The 14,825-nt window shown below is 39.8% G+C and overlaps 1 protein-coding gene across 1 annotated transcript in view; it reads left to right on the forward strand.

Moving 5' to 3' along the window:
• The window catches only part of caska (calcium/calmodulin-dependent serine protein kinase a), a 72,522-nt gene that overhangs the window by 49,480 nt on the left and 8,217 nt on the right, over positions 1-14,825 (forward strand). The window contains 5 exon segments of the mRNA XM_035677339.1: positions 1,971-2,159; positions 2,289-2,367; positions 4,133-4,220; positions 12,482-12,754; positions 12,851-12,966. Of these exon segments, the coding sequence (XP_035533232.1) occupies positions 1,971-2,159; positions 2,289-2,367; positions 4,133-4,220; positions 12,482-12,754; positions 12,851-12,966 (745 nt within the window).

Raw genomic sequence — 14,825 nt, forward strand, 5'->3', positions numbered from 1 at the left:
GGGTGTGTCGTTGTGTGTGTGTGTTTTGCGTGATGGAACACAGTGACAGGGTTTCCCCTTTGCTTAAGGGTCTGGATTGCCTGTTCTTCTAAAGTTCAGACCGGTTTGTTAGAAGTGCCACTCAAGGGGGCTCTTGGGCTGGTCAGAACGACTTAGTGAGGTGGGTTGTTTGAGGCACCAGGCCGCCCTCTGGCCAGCACACAAGACAACGCCGGCCTTTTTAGCTCAGACAGACAGACTACAGACCAAAAGCACCTGGTGGAAAAGGGCGGGCAATACATTAAACCATGGGCAGGGGATGAAGGAGAGTTAGACACAGTCTTGATGCTAAATCCCTGCCTTGCTCCTCAGGTTGCGTCTGACTGCAGAATGAAGTCTAACAGGGTGCTTCTTGCTTTTGCTGGCTGTTGCGCTTGATTTTTCAATAAAATTCACTGCTCCAGTGTTACCTTGGTGTTTGACCCTCAAGGTGGCAGGATGATATTTTTGGGTTTCAGGATACCATCCACTTTGGAGTCAAATGTAAGAATCAGTGCAGTCACAAAACAACGTGTTAAGGGTCCAAATTAAATATTATATATCTATAGCTTAACTTTTAGCCTCTCGCCAGCCTTAAGCTTTTATCTTCATCTTTCATGTTGTCTTTTTGGGTGGCTTAACACAATTGATTGGTTTCGCCGCATCTCTAAAACATTGCTAAACACAGAAAAAAGGCAGAGCTGCACAATTACATGACTATTTATTGAAGGTTGCAATATGCAAAGGTGCAGTATCCAAAGCTTGCAAGAAGCATGCAATTTGTTTGGATAAAGGGTAAAAGTGAGCATTCATGAACAGTACTGCCTAGTTCTGCAGGGGAGATACTCCAGACTACGAAATCTTTGTTCTCCAGGACGTTGCTTTTGGCTGGTACAGGGCTGCCAGCAAATGTTTTGGTTTTTGGGTTTTTTTTTTTTTTTCAGTGAAAATTTAAATATATATATATATATATATATATATATATATATATATAAAAGTTGTGAATAATTGTGAATCATATCGTAGCAAATTTGTGTCCAAATAATCGCCATAGGCTTTTTGTACCATATCGTGCAGCCCTAATTCTTAGAGCAAAATAGTAGTAAGCTGCTTTGATTTGATTCACTGACATCACAGTGAATGAGTGGACAGTAGCTATGTTTTCACAAAGCTTAGTATTCTAATTATAATCAGTTTTAAAGCCCGAACAGAATAAAAATGCTCCATATAAACACCTTAATCAGAATATAGAGGCGCAAATAGATTTGTTGCAAGTTTAAACCTTTTCATAAATCGATCAAAAAAGTTTTACCATGTACACGATTTAAAGCTTGTGCCATATTCACTGGAACTTTCACTATATCCTGACAGTAGAACATGTGACAGATAATCTGTGAAAAAAATCAGGTTCCTCTGGCTCCTCCTAGTGCTCCTTATGGTATTTGCAAATATTTTTGGGGATTCTATTGCCATTAAATGCAGAGAGAGGGGATGACACCCAGCAAAGAGCCGCAGGTCAGACTCGAACAAATGGCTGCCACAGCAAGAACTAAGTGCATGTACAGTACATACATAACCTGTAGTTTTTAGACACCAGATGGTAAGAAAGGTTGAGATGTAGAGAGCAAAGACAGATGATTTAATATTGTTAACACAACAAAAACAAACAGTTCTGACTTTTTTTTTCTAGTTCATTAAAACACTTCACAAACATACTTTAGCTTTCATACAACAAGCCTATCAATTATTTTGCATAAGAATTCATTTAATTCAATTATTATGGACTACTAATTTATCAGCTATAATTTAATGATCCCAATAATTCATAATAAAATAAATTTCCCATTATCGGCCAAATATTTGCAATAATTTGCCCAGATAATTATTGTGCATCCTGAATATAAAATCTGGTCCAGGCCTCACTCTAACTCTGCACCTGTATGTGTCCACAGGCCTTGTTGCAAGCCCACGACGTGGTGGCCCACGAGGTTTACAGTGACGAGGCTCTGAGGGTGACCCCCCCGCCCACCTCGCCTTACCTGAACGGAGACTCCCCAGAGAGCACCAACGGAGACATGGACCTGGAGAACGTCACCAGAGTCCGCCTGGTTCAGTTCCAGAAGAACACGGACGAACCAATGGTACGCAGCTGAACACATCTCCTATATACTTACTCACACATTCTGACACTAGAGGTTAGTGCTAAGACTGTATGCACTGTATCATATATACAGATCATACTGCATGTGTTTGTGTGTTAACTCATGCAGGGTATCACGCTGAAGATGAATGACTCAAACCACTGCATCGTTGCAAGGATAATGCACGGGGGAATGATCCACAGACAAGGTACACTTCCTCCTTCTCACAACTGACATTTATACCTACATCTTGATAAAGGGCATTTTATAAATTGCTTCCTATAGGCTGTATGACTCACTATTCACTCATAACCCAACTGAACGCCTTGTAAAATGAGTAAAATAGTCTAATTTGAAAAAGAAAAGCAGTTATTATATCTTATGAATGGTATTTACTATAAACACAGCTTTATCTGTTATGACTAGTGTTACTCAAAAAAAGTACAAATTACTTAAAAAAATAAAAAAGTATAATGCATACATATAAAATGCATGACTTTACTTAATTATTCCTCATAGAATATACTTTGTTACACTACTTGTTACATTTCTTCTGCCTGAAGGCCATTGCACGTTTAAGTAAATACCAAACTATGTCTTTATAGTAGACTAGTGCAGCTTATTTGACATGTTTGTAACGAAAGCAGTGTTATTATTAAGATCGTCCAGGCTAAACAGCCTCTCCACGGATGCACTAGAGTGTGCTGAATTTCATTAATTTTGTTGAGAAACAGTTCGGGATCTCAATCTCTGACCCCGACTTTGAATATTCAGTGACTTTGGTTTTGGAAGCTGTAAAGAAGTCACTCATGTGTTAGGAACAGTAATGTGTTACTTCTTAATGCGTTACACGAATGGTTCTTAAACTATGGTACATGTACCACTGGTGGTAAGTTCTACTTACTTACTTTTAAGTATGTAATAAAACATATAATACTATCAAAATACTACAAAATGTCGAATGAAGTAAACTATGAGGTCACTAAAATTTCAATTTTTTTCAGTTTAGGACATGTCTAAAGTATATGGGTATGGTTACCAATTTGTGTCCTGCAACTTCTCCAGCATTTATCTGAATACATGGCCCCATTTTGGATGTGATCTTTGGTGTTCTAAAGAATCTTATTATTACCTTCCACCTGAATTCCCGCCATGTAGAGTTAGTTACTTGATGTGCTTCTGTACATATTTCCCACTCGTCTTGCTGTATGACTGTGCTCATTTCAGCGACCTTGTACCTGTGGAGTCTTGCAGCCATGCTGTTAGGGGTCTTAACTGTGCAGCCCAGAAATACAACCTGAAGTTTGGGAGTTTGAGGCCTCCACGTGATTTGGATAGCTGGAGTATTTTTAGTCTGACCGTAGGACGCCTTGATTGCCATATACATTTCAAGATCAGCTTGTCTAGTTTTATCAAATGTAGATTTAGGAATATCAACAGGCAGCATCTGAAATAGATAGTAATTTAGGTAGGACATTCATAATTTATGCTCTCGATGCGGCCTGCCATAGAGGAAACGTTGACCATCTGTCCAACTCCTTACTAATATTTTGTTTGTATCATGGTTCTGTAATTCACGTAATGTCTGCTAGTCTTCTAAATGGACAGTCAGAATTTTAAAAAATGAAACTCCTCCATCAGTTTAACTTTAAAAGCAGACCAAAACAAACAGCGTTATAAGTGTTGGTGCTTTACCAGACATTTCAACAGCTGCTCTTCTAGTTGAAGGCAACACTCAGTCGGCTGTATATTTGTACCGCTAATTAATCCCCAGTTGATTTATAATGTGGTAATTGGAAAGCCACCTCGATTACAAAGCATGCTTCTCTCTACTATAGTTGTGATGGGATAAAGAGCAGCGGGGGCTAATGGAATATAGTGTGTCTGTGTAATGAGGACAGAGGTTTGATTGCATGTTTGTCTTTTTTCTCTTTTCTCTTTTCTGGCTCTCTCTCTCGCTCTCTCTGTCTCAGGAACGTTGCATGTAGGAGATGAGATCAGGGAGATCAACAGCATCAGTGTGGCCAACCAGACTGTGGAGCAGCTGCAGAAGATGCTGGTGTGTGTGTGTGTGTGTGTGTGTGTGTGTGTGTGTGTGGTGTGTGTGTGTGTGTGTGTGTGTGTGTGTGTGTGTGTGTGTGTGTGTGTGTGTGTGTGTGTGTGTCGTGGTGTGTGTGTGGGTGAAAATTGCCTAATTACTGTTAATTAGCAAAACATCACATGACCTGAAGATAATACCAAAACTCACAAATATCTCTTTTTGTGTGTGTGTGTGTGTGTGTGTGTCTGCAGGGAGGGAGATGCGAGGCCAGCATCACATTCAAAATAGTGCACAAGCTACCGGCACAGGCTAATTCTGTGAAGGTAAACCTCCTCCTCTTCCTCCCCTCCTTACTGCTGATCTGATTACTAACTGCTCGCCTGGTTACTGAGCGTGTGTGTGCCTGTAACTCAAGTATGCTGTGTGTACGGGGTGTGCTTTGTGTGTATGTTCTGCGTGTGTGTTTTGCTGGGGCTGGGTCAGATATTCAGCACACCAATTTCACAACCAAGATACCGGAACCCCCCCTCCTTCCTTCTCTTTCCCCCTCTGGTCCAGGAATGAGGCACACCTATCTGTGTGATCCCACAGACCACCACAACTGTATACACACTACAGGGTTGGACAGAAAACCAGAAACACCTTACATTTCATGTCTATACAGTCAATGCAAGCCCACTATAGCTCATAATGTGTGACTGGTGCAGGTTTATTTAATGTAGCAAAATATACTCTCAGAAATCCTGAGAGCATATGCATTATGAAAGCCTCAACAACCATCAAGTTAAAGCTGCACTAATCAACCCATAATATATAACATATATACATATATTATATATGTGTTTCACAAGTCTTTTTTCTGTGGACCTACTTTTTAAAACAAAGCATGGCAACCCAGTTGAGATCAGATTTGTGCATATTTAAACGTTCTTGACTATTTTTACGGCTTTTTCTGCATCACCTCATGTTTTCTTGAAAAGGTAAAGCAGCCATTTTGAAAAGATATATACATTTGATAAATCATAAATGTGTTATGTGAATTTGTTATTGAAAACACACTTTCAATACTTGCTTTAGTTAATGTAACCCAGTCTCTTGGAACAATCTAGACTTTTCAAGTGAAGAGCAGAGTATAAGTACTACAGCATAAAACAAATAAATAAAAAAAAAACAATACCAGCATACCAAAACTAAATTGAAGTTCTAAAGCTGAAGCTCCAGTGAATCAAAAACTTTGCTTGTGGAGCAAAAAGGGCTAAACCAGTCAATCCAAGAGGCCTTTTGGGACGGAAGTGAATTCACTAATGTAATCTGGCATCTGGCCATGTAAAAGCTTGTGTGTAATTAACTACAGCAGGTTGTTTTAAAACTGATTGAAAAAGACACTGAAAACCAGTACCAAAGATTCTAAACTTTAAAATGACATGGTTGCTGTGTTTTGTCTTTATTTAGGCTGAAACTGAGTGACAGCTCACAATGCTGCTGCCACACAGCAGAGCTTTTATTTTGAAAAGACACACAGACAAAACCACAGCCCTGCTGTTGACATTTTAAGAGAAACATATCAGGGTTCCCACACATCCTGGAAATTTAGAGACTAGTTTTCCAGTAATGGAAACACCTGGAAATTGATTAAAATGACTGATGACAGATATCCTGTAGGAGCTAAACTACGTAAACCTGTGTGGGTTTGTTTGAAACTGAACTTGACTGAACTGAACTGAACTGTTGGCAGCAGCGCCATATGACACGGAGTGGAACAGAGCAGTGATTTTTCTGGCATCGTAATGAACAAGAGACTCTTCATCATTAAAAAAGGAGGACTAAAACTAGAGTTAAAGGCAATGCTAGGCCAACCGGTACATTACACATTGACTGAATTGTGAAGGAAAAACTCCTGAAAAATGTTCTCATAGAAAAAGTGGGAACCCTAAATATAATTCCATAAATTACACAGTTCAGTTTTTCATCATTAAAAGAATGCACCAAGGTGATTTCTAATTTCACTTTTTAATGATTCGTTTTCTTTACTCATTTTTTTTTTCTGCTGATGATTTAGGTTGTAGAGTACATTGTTAAATGTATGCCGAAACTTCAGAATTTTCAGGTGATTTTAACAGTTAAAACTAAATCATTAGAGTCATTATATATGAAATTATCTGAAAACCCATTCCATAATCATTGATTTAATAGTAATTTCAACACACACTGGCTGCTCTGTGAGCACAGAGACAAATATTTGGCTTGGAGCTGTGACAGTCTGTGTTAGGGATGACCTCATGGTCTCGGCTGCTCAGATCTGATGTTAGTCTACTGCCGCCCTGTGGTGATGTAAGAACGTACAGGCTAGAGGGCTGCTGATGATGTTGTCTCCCATGTCTTGTTGACACATTTCATTACGTCAACACTGTGGCGGGTCTCTGTTGTGTTCTCCATTGCCTACAGTCGCTGCCCAGAAATGTGTGAGTGTGTGTCATTCATGAATGTTTGTGCGTGCATGCATGCCTGTGTGTATGTGTGTGTGCATGGGTGTGTGTGGTGGCTGTGCGCTGCTGACCTGTGTGTCTTATTTCAGAAAGAGTCCCCCACCACCTCCAGGCAGTCCCCTGTCAATGGCCACTCCAGCATTAACAGTTCTATCTTGGTAAGGACCCCTCCCCCAGAAAAACCCCCACAGACCATTCCTCTCTCCTTTCCCCCTCCAGTGCGTCTCATTTGTTGATGTGTCACGGTATTTTTACATGTCCGTGTTGATCCGTTTGTCCGTGTAGTTGTCCACTTATCATGACTTGTGTTATTTCTGTTTACTGTGATTGTTCCAGTAGTAGTAGAAGTAGAATTAGCAGTACGTTGACCGCACTGTAGACCTCCTGAGCCGATCCCGTGTCATTCTCCCCGTTCCATCTGTTTGAACCAAAGACCCCCATGTCCGATATCTCAGTTAACAAATTGGTGTGCCTCATAAAGCCTGCTGCGTGCTGTGCTGACACAACACACTAGGCCTCCCGTGGTCGCAGTTGTACAGGGGACACACTCCAGGCTCCTGCTGTGCATTACACTAAACCCTAATCAGGTTCTGCAGTCCCTTTTGTTTCTCCTCCAAGGCTTCCAGACAGACACTGTGGTCGTGCTGATGCTGCAGTTGCTTTGCTTGCTCTGTGCTTGCTTGTTTGCTCCACAGACAAATCTGCTTTAACAGATGAGAATTACTCTGTTCTCTTTTCCACTTTTCTCACGAGTTAGATTGCAGATGAATGTGCATGCACGCTTTCTCAAAAGAATATCATTTTATTATTATTTTTTGTTTCACTTTAGTATTTGTATCTTGCTTAACTGTGTCTTTCTGTCATCAACGGTTTACCTCCACAGGACCTGCCATCCACCATTCAGCCCAAGGGTCGACAGGTGAATAACAGTCACTCACTCACTCACCTGTACTAACTAGCTCCTTATACAACGCTTGCATCCCTCCCCTTTTATAGTGTCTCAATTCTCCCTGATTTTCTTAATGCTTCACAAAACCAGTATATTTGATTGATTAAAAGAGAGTTATTTGTTTTACTCTGCAGGCTATCCAGACTGTCACTCACGATGAGAGTGGCCGAGGTGTGACCTCTTTATAAACTTTGTTTTAAATTACTAAAGGAGAAATATTGGGTTTTGGGCCGTCTACAAAATCCATTACATTTAAATTCTATCATTTTTGCAGCTCTTCAGCTTTATGAGAGTGAAGAGAGGAGCCGACAGAATGCATCTGGATTTAAATTAAGCTTTGTTTGAGGGTGTTTTGGGAAATAACATTTTATTTATTTAGAGAACACAATGCTTCTCTTCAAATCCAAGAGGGAGACAGAATGGTATTAATGCACATACATCAGTCTGTCTTTGTATATCCAGTTGGTAAAAGAAGCCAGAGATCCAGACCAGTTGTGTCACCCACACCACACACACTTTTGTGATCTTTTTCTCCTCATCTGTGCTCTTTAACAACCACACCTCCCCTCCACAGACAAACACATCAACAAATCACACTGCAGTGGTCATTTCGTGTTCTACTAAGTAGTAGAAATTGCCGGGCACAATTTAAAACAGACCCATGAAAAACCTTCCAGATCTCCATGTGCATACCAGTATATACATTTTCTTATCCAGAAGGGACCAAGCACAGTCAGAACCAGTCTGAAATAGACTCGTGGATAACCAGACCTGATCCAACATGTGGCCAACTCAGATAGACCCGAACAGTGAGAGCACACCAACAAATGTCAGCAGTATGATGCTCCACCAACTAACAATCCTTTCTCACACTCCATCTCGCCTCAAAAAACACTTCCTGCTGCAATAACAATAACTTACCATGTGATCAGATAGAGATCCTCTTGGATTGACTCAAGTAGGACTGCAACTAGTTATTATTTTGGCAACAAAATGCTGCAGGGATTTTTGTTTTCCAACCCACAAGTTAATATGAACCTGGTTCCTTTCTACAAAAGCCAATGGGATTGTTCCATTGGGTTTTGGATTGTTGCAGGAAATTAGCTCTGTGGTGATCAAAGGTTAATGATGACTTTTTGTTCAGCAAGATAATCTACACAAATTTATGTTTGTATGTATATCAAATTTATATCAGTTTATGATCTTTGAAACTTAAATGTGATCACCAAAAGTAAATAGCTACGGTTAGGCTATAAACAACGTACACACTAATAAAATCTTGGAATTAAAATCTGGAAGTTGTACAGTTTGAGATAGAATAGTTTGCAAGGACGCGAGTAAAAACACAATGAAGCTATAAAGGTGGACTAGTGAGTAGATAGTCTCTGTGTTTTAATGTCACCGACAACTTCTGTAGTCTTATTTAGACACTTGTTAGCAACTGACTTTTTATAAGACACGTAAAAGCTATAGAATTTACAGGTGGGGTATTTACTGACGTATTTTATGACGTAGAACAAAACATGAGAAACTCTTTAGCTTGTGTTAACCACAGACCTTATTTCAAGCATCTAACCAAAAACCCATTCATATCAAGATGAGGGACCTGGAAGTGCTAAAATTGTAGCTCTTATTCCTTTAGTGCTTTTGGTTAATTGAAATTGTTTGGTCTATAAAATATCAGAAAATAGTTAATAGAAATATGTTGTTGTTGTTTTGTCTGGCCAACAGTCCAAAACCCAGGATACTTAAAAGCAGAAAATACTCACATTTTAAGAAACTGGTTGGAATTCTTGCTTTATAAGTGACTGAAACAATTCTTTGATTATCAAAATAGTTGGCAATTTATTGTCACTGGACTAATCATTTTAGTCCTGTTTTTAGCTATTACATATACTGACACACCTGCCCAATAGAGCGGGACCCATTATGAATTGGAACCAGCCAGACTTTTCCCGAGTAAGGTCTCGATTTCCAGGAACTGAGAGTACCTGAAGATCTCCTGGGTTTTCTTACATTGATGTTAGTGAATCAATACAAGTGGCCACTGCTGTGTCATCAACCTGACAGTGTAGCCCTTCACTACTTTACTTAAACTTTATGAATGGTAATAATGGCACAGGCATTGTTGAACCCTGCACAGCCTAAAGATCACACCTAACCACTGATCCCCAGTCAGATATGCCCATTGCAGTAAAATTTGGTTTATGGACTGCTATGAGAACAGGTGTTATGGCAAATCATTACTTCAAGCCAACTAAATTTGTCAGCATAACAATCTTCCATAACTATCATCTCATCCCATCAGTGTCTTCATGTGTATGCACCCTCCTGACACATACATCACCAGTTTCCTCTGAGATAATTCAACGTTACTCATCCAAAATCATATTCTCTCACTCACAACAGAGTGGCATTAAAGGATCTTGTGATTGTACCAACAGCAGATCCTTCCAGTAGAGGGCAGTATACACAGACCTAATACCACAAGCTTGGAAGCCTTAGAGCTGCAGAATTGTCTCATACTTTACTACATGCTGACAGGAAGTAGATATTTTAAAAGTGTTATGAGGTTAAGAATACCTTTGTATACAAAAGTTATGAAAGGTAACTAATAATTTGGTGATTTTCTTTTCAAGTTCAAAAGTAGTAAACATAGCCTCTCTAGGAAAGTGGTTCCCAACCTTTTTCCTTCTTCCTTTTATATTATATTCAGCGCATTAACAGTAGAGGACAACTGATAAAATGTACAATGAACCCAAACAGTGAACACAATAACTGCAGGAAGTTTGTCTATGGGCATTTCCTGTGACTATTGTAACAGAGGTGAGTTTTCCTGATACTTGTAGGAACTCTGTATATTTGCTGTCTGTAATATGTATTTGTATCCTTTTTTTACAATCATACATCCATAACAGGCATATTTTTTGACAAATTCAGTGTTCCTTTCCCTGAAGCTTGGCAATTGTTCTGTTAGTTCTTTGGTTGTTATAACTGCGTACTTTTCTAATGCAGGACAAGGCTGTTTATCACAGAGTGAAGGCTATGTGAATATAGCTTGTGTTCAGGTCTTCTAAGTTTAGATCTTAAATAATAATCTAAACTTTAAGAATAACAATTTCATTTAGTTTTCTTCACAGAAGTAGAGAAGATACTGAGATGTAGGCCTGCTCTATATTTTTCTTTTCTTTTCTTACACTCCTAAAAATTAAGAAGGTCTCTAACCCCAGTTTGGGAACCACTGCTCTAGAATATGGAACAAAAAACACACATTTTTCAGCAAACATTAATGTATACTTACGCCTTATATCATAAATTGAACAGTGGCACAGGAAACATTGCACCGGTGGAGGGATGAATGGAAGAAAAATTTTGTGAAACTAAATAACCAGCAAATTCTGGATCAAACATTACATTTGTATATTTTTTCAGGGACGACGCAGAATTAGAAGTAATTGTAGAGTTACCTAACAGCTGATTTGCCTCTGTTGTCCTGGGCAGGTAATCAAAAAAATTACCACAGAACAGAAAATACATAAAACAGGACAATACATAACAGTCCATCAATGTGAGATAATAAATAGAATCAATATGATTATAAAGACAATGCAATTATAGGTGGTGACATTTTTGTGCTGATTTAAGCCAGAGATTGAGGCCGGTTTTAAACATGGCAAAGCTTCCTGAGTCTCTAATGTTTGTGGGTATGGAATTCCACTTCCTCACTAGCTGGGTTCTACAACAGGATAATGATCCTAAACGTACCTCCAAATCCACCATGGACTACCTCAAGAGCTGAAGGTTTTGGTATGGCCCTCCCAGCCCCCTGACTTAAATATCATTGTAAATATGACCTTAAAAGAGCTGTTCATGCAAGATGGCCCAAGGATATTGCAGAACTAGAAGCGTTTTGCAAGTAAGAAAAATCCCAATTACAAGAACTGATCGACTGATAAAGCTGTAATATCTGCTGGAGGGAGGGGGGTGTTACTAAATTCTGAGTGTAGATTACCCAAACCTTTGTACATGCCACAATGTAGTTTTTTTTTGTTCAGTTTATGATGTAAAAACATAACTATGTATGGCTGTTTGCTGAAGATATTATATTTTATGTGTCTGTGTTTACATCTTTTCAATTAACAAAATCACCAAAACTTGGTATTTGTCAAGGGTTGCCCCAACCTTTGCATACAACTGTACCTTCTGTCACTTCCTTCAACCCCCCAGCCTATCCCCCCTCCACAAACCTTGTCCACCATACTGCTGTTAAGACTTTGCATAGCCTTTTTGCTGCATGATGTATGTGATGCTTTCAAATTCTAGATTGTATCCAGACCTCCAATCAAGGACAAAATGTCTGTTAAGGTAAGAGACGGCCTCTCCAACCCCCCAAAAAAGACAAAAAACACTGTAAATACTTCTACACTTTGTCCCAAGCACTTGTACCAGCTGACTTCCACACAGAGTGTAGATTGTAAAGCACCAAGCGGCTGTGAGGATGATGACTGCTGTTTTCAACTAATGGACACATAAACAATGCCTGTGCCATAATTACCAGTGTGCTGAGAGGCTCATTAATAGGCCAGCACTGCCTGGGTTTATCTCACTGGAGAAAGCACTCTCTTGGAAACCACTTTTCAACCTGGCAACCGAAACACCCCCATATTCTCACCCCTCCTGAGAGTCCACTGCTCATTACTTCAGTCATGATATGCAAAAGAAAACACACCATTCAGCCACTCTTATCTTCCTGTCTGCCTAATTTCTCTCTCTTACACCTTCTCTGCACCTTGGCCAACATTCGCATCACTAACTTGTCAGTTGACACACACACTGCCTATTTTAGAAACACCAACACACCACCAATTTCCCAGCCGTCCCAGAGTTAGCTCACTACTCTAACCTCTGTGCTTCTCATGCAGATCTACGTGAGGGCTCAGTTTGAATACGACCCCTCCAAAGACGAACTCATCCCCTGCAAGGAGGCCGGGATCCGCTTCCGGGTGGGTGACATCATCCAGATCATCTCCAAGGATGACCACAACTGGTGGCAGGGCAAGCTGGAGAACACAAAAAATGGCACGGCAGGCCTCATCCCGTCGCCGGAGCTGCAGGAGTGGTGAGAAGGAAAAACACACACAGGCACTATTCCTCCACATCTGCAATCCTTCAGCTCAACGGTAAATCCGATGCTGTGTGTGTGTGTTTGTGGTAGGCGAGTAGCATGTATAGCCATGGAGAAGACCAAGCAGGAGCAGCAAGCCAGCTGTACCTGGTTTGGCAAGAAGAAGAAGCAGTACAAAGACAAGTATTTGGCAAAGCACAACGCAGGTAAATTCATACACACATTCACAATCTCATGCATGTGCATAGACAACATCACTCCCTACACGCATGCATGCATGCATTTTACATATGTTTACACTTCAAAGAGTGTGTGTGCTTGTGAGCATGTGTGTCTGTCCGTCTGTCTGTTTGTGCAGGTGGAACTTGTATGTAACAGGATCTTGTAGCATTCATCTCCAGTAGCACAGCCACGGCCAGGAATGACAGGAAAAGCTGCCAGAGTGGCAGAAATCTTATATGAGCACAGGGGCGATTCAGGAAAATGTGGGCAGCTCATTGATATGGACACCAGGTCCAAGCCAGCAAATCTCTGCATTTTTAGGCTCAGTTTTAAATAACACGCCTGCATGAGGACGTGCATGTGTGCTTTTGTCATGTGTCAGCATTTGTCTCCTCAGTAAACAAGTGCTATCAGGTGCAGAGGCCCTGAAGTAGCATTAGCAGCAGATCTATATCTACATCTATATGTAGCGCATAGGTTTACTCTAATAAGATTTCCATTTTCTGGGGTGTTAGTTCATAAATTGTTGAAAGGTTTCCTATGTTGTGCCACACTGTAGGGTTTAGCTGCTGTATTGTAGTCTCACTGGGGAAAGGGAGGTCAGGCTCGTAACATAATTGATGAGAGGCTATGAAATGTGTCTGTGGGACCCTGTTTGGAGAATTTGATCTTTTCCAACTTAAAAAAGACAATGTTCCTGAACTATTTCTGTCCATTGAAGGACTGTAGGAGAGTCTTTACTCAATCCTGGTTATTACTTATACTTTTTTTGCTACCAACTAGTAGTTATTTTTTTCTTCTAATAAATATCTGTCCTGCTTTTGCAGCCCTGTTGGCAAATTTCCCAAATTTTCCTATGATTAATCAGATATCTGTAACCACATCTACCCAGTAAGGAAGAAATATTAGAACACGCCCAAAACATTTGAAAATGAGGAGCATACATATGACTACACATTCTCCAACACTGCCCATGTTTAGGTCTTTTGCTTTGTGACCTTCTTTATTCTAGGAATTATATTTTTTCAGGTAAATTTCTTCCATAGACCGGAGCTTGAGGTGGTAGACTGAGTCCTGCATTTGTTTAATCACTCATCTTTAGTTATGTTAGGTTCTTTTTCCCGCCTTGATTCAACAAACATTGTGGAAAGACCCCTCTCCAGTTGTAAAGATGAATAAAGCCTGGTTTATTCCTAGTTCATAGTATTACCTGTATATGCCCAATGAATATCTTTATCAGACTCACTCCTTTCTCTCCAGTATTTTTGATATATTTGTCATAGTTATGTCTCATCTCAAAGATATCTGAAGAAATCATGTTAAGGTTGCTGTTAGATTTGGTGCTGAACAGATTTTGTCAAAGTGCAATATCTGTCTGTCTGTAGAAACATATGTTGTGTTAATGTGTTGAATATTCACAGTTCACATAATCTGTAAGTGTTTGAAGATCCAGTCATCACTATGTCATGAAAGAGAGCCGATAAAAAGAAATCATATTGATTCACAACATCAACTCATGCAGTAAAATGCAAGCAAAACATTCCGCCTTACATGCTGATGGGATTCAGTGATTTTTTTTCTTCAGTCTATAGCTCGCAAATGTTAACTAGTAAAGACGAAAAGGGGCCAAACATCCTTTTATATGTAATTCACTCTTCTGAAGGGTTCTTTATTTGTGATGCACAGAAACAATAAAAAGCCAGCCTGTTAAACTTGTCCAGGTTGTGCTGCACCTACAGTGCAGGAAATTAACACTTGGTCAGCTACGTTTTCAATTCAATTCAATTCAGTTTTATTTGTATAGCGCCAATTCATAACGGAAGTTATCTCAGGACACTTCAAA

The sequence above is a fragment of the Morone saxatilis genome, unplaced genomic scaffold (genome assembly GCF_004916995.1).
Source record: "Morone saxatilis isolate NCDOM2014 unplaced genomic scaffold, NCSU_SB_2.0 Contig5, whole genome shotgun sequence".
NCBI classification, from domain to species: domain Eukaryota; kingdom Metazoa; phylum Chordata; class Actinopteri; family Moronidae; genus Morone; species Morone saxatilis.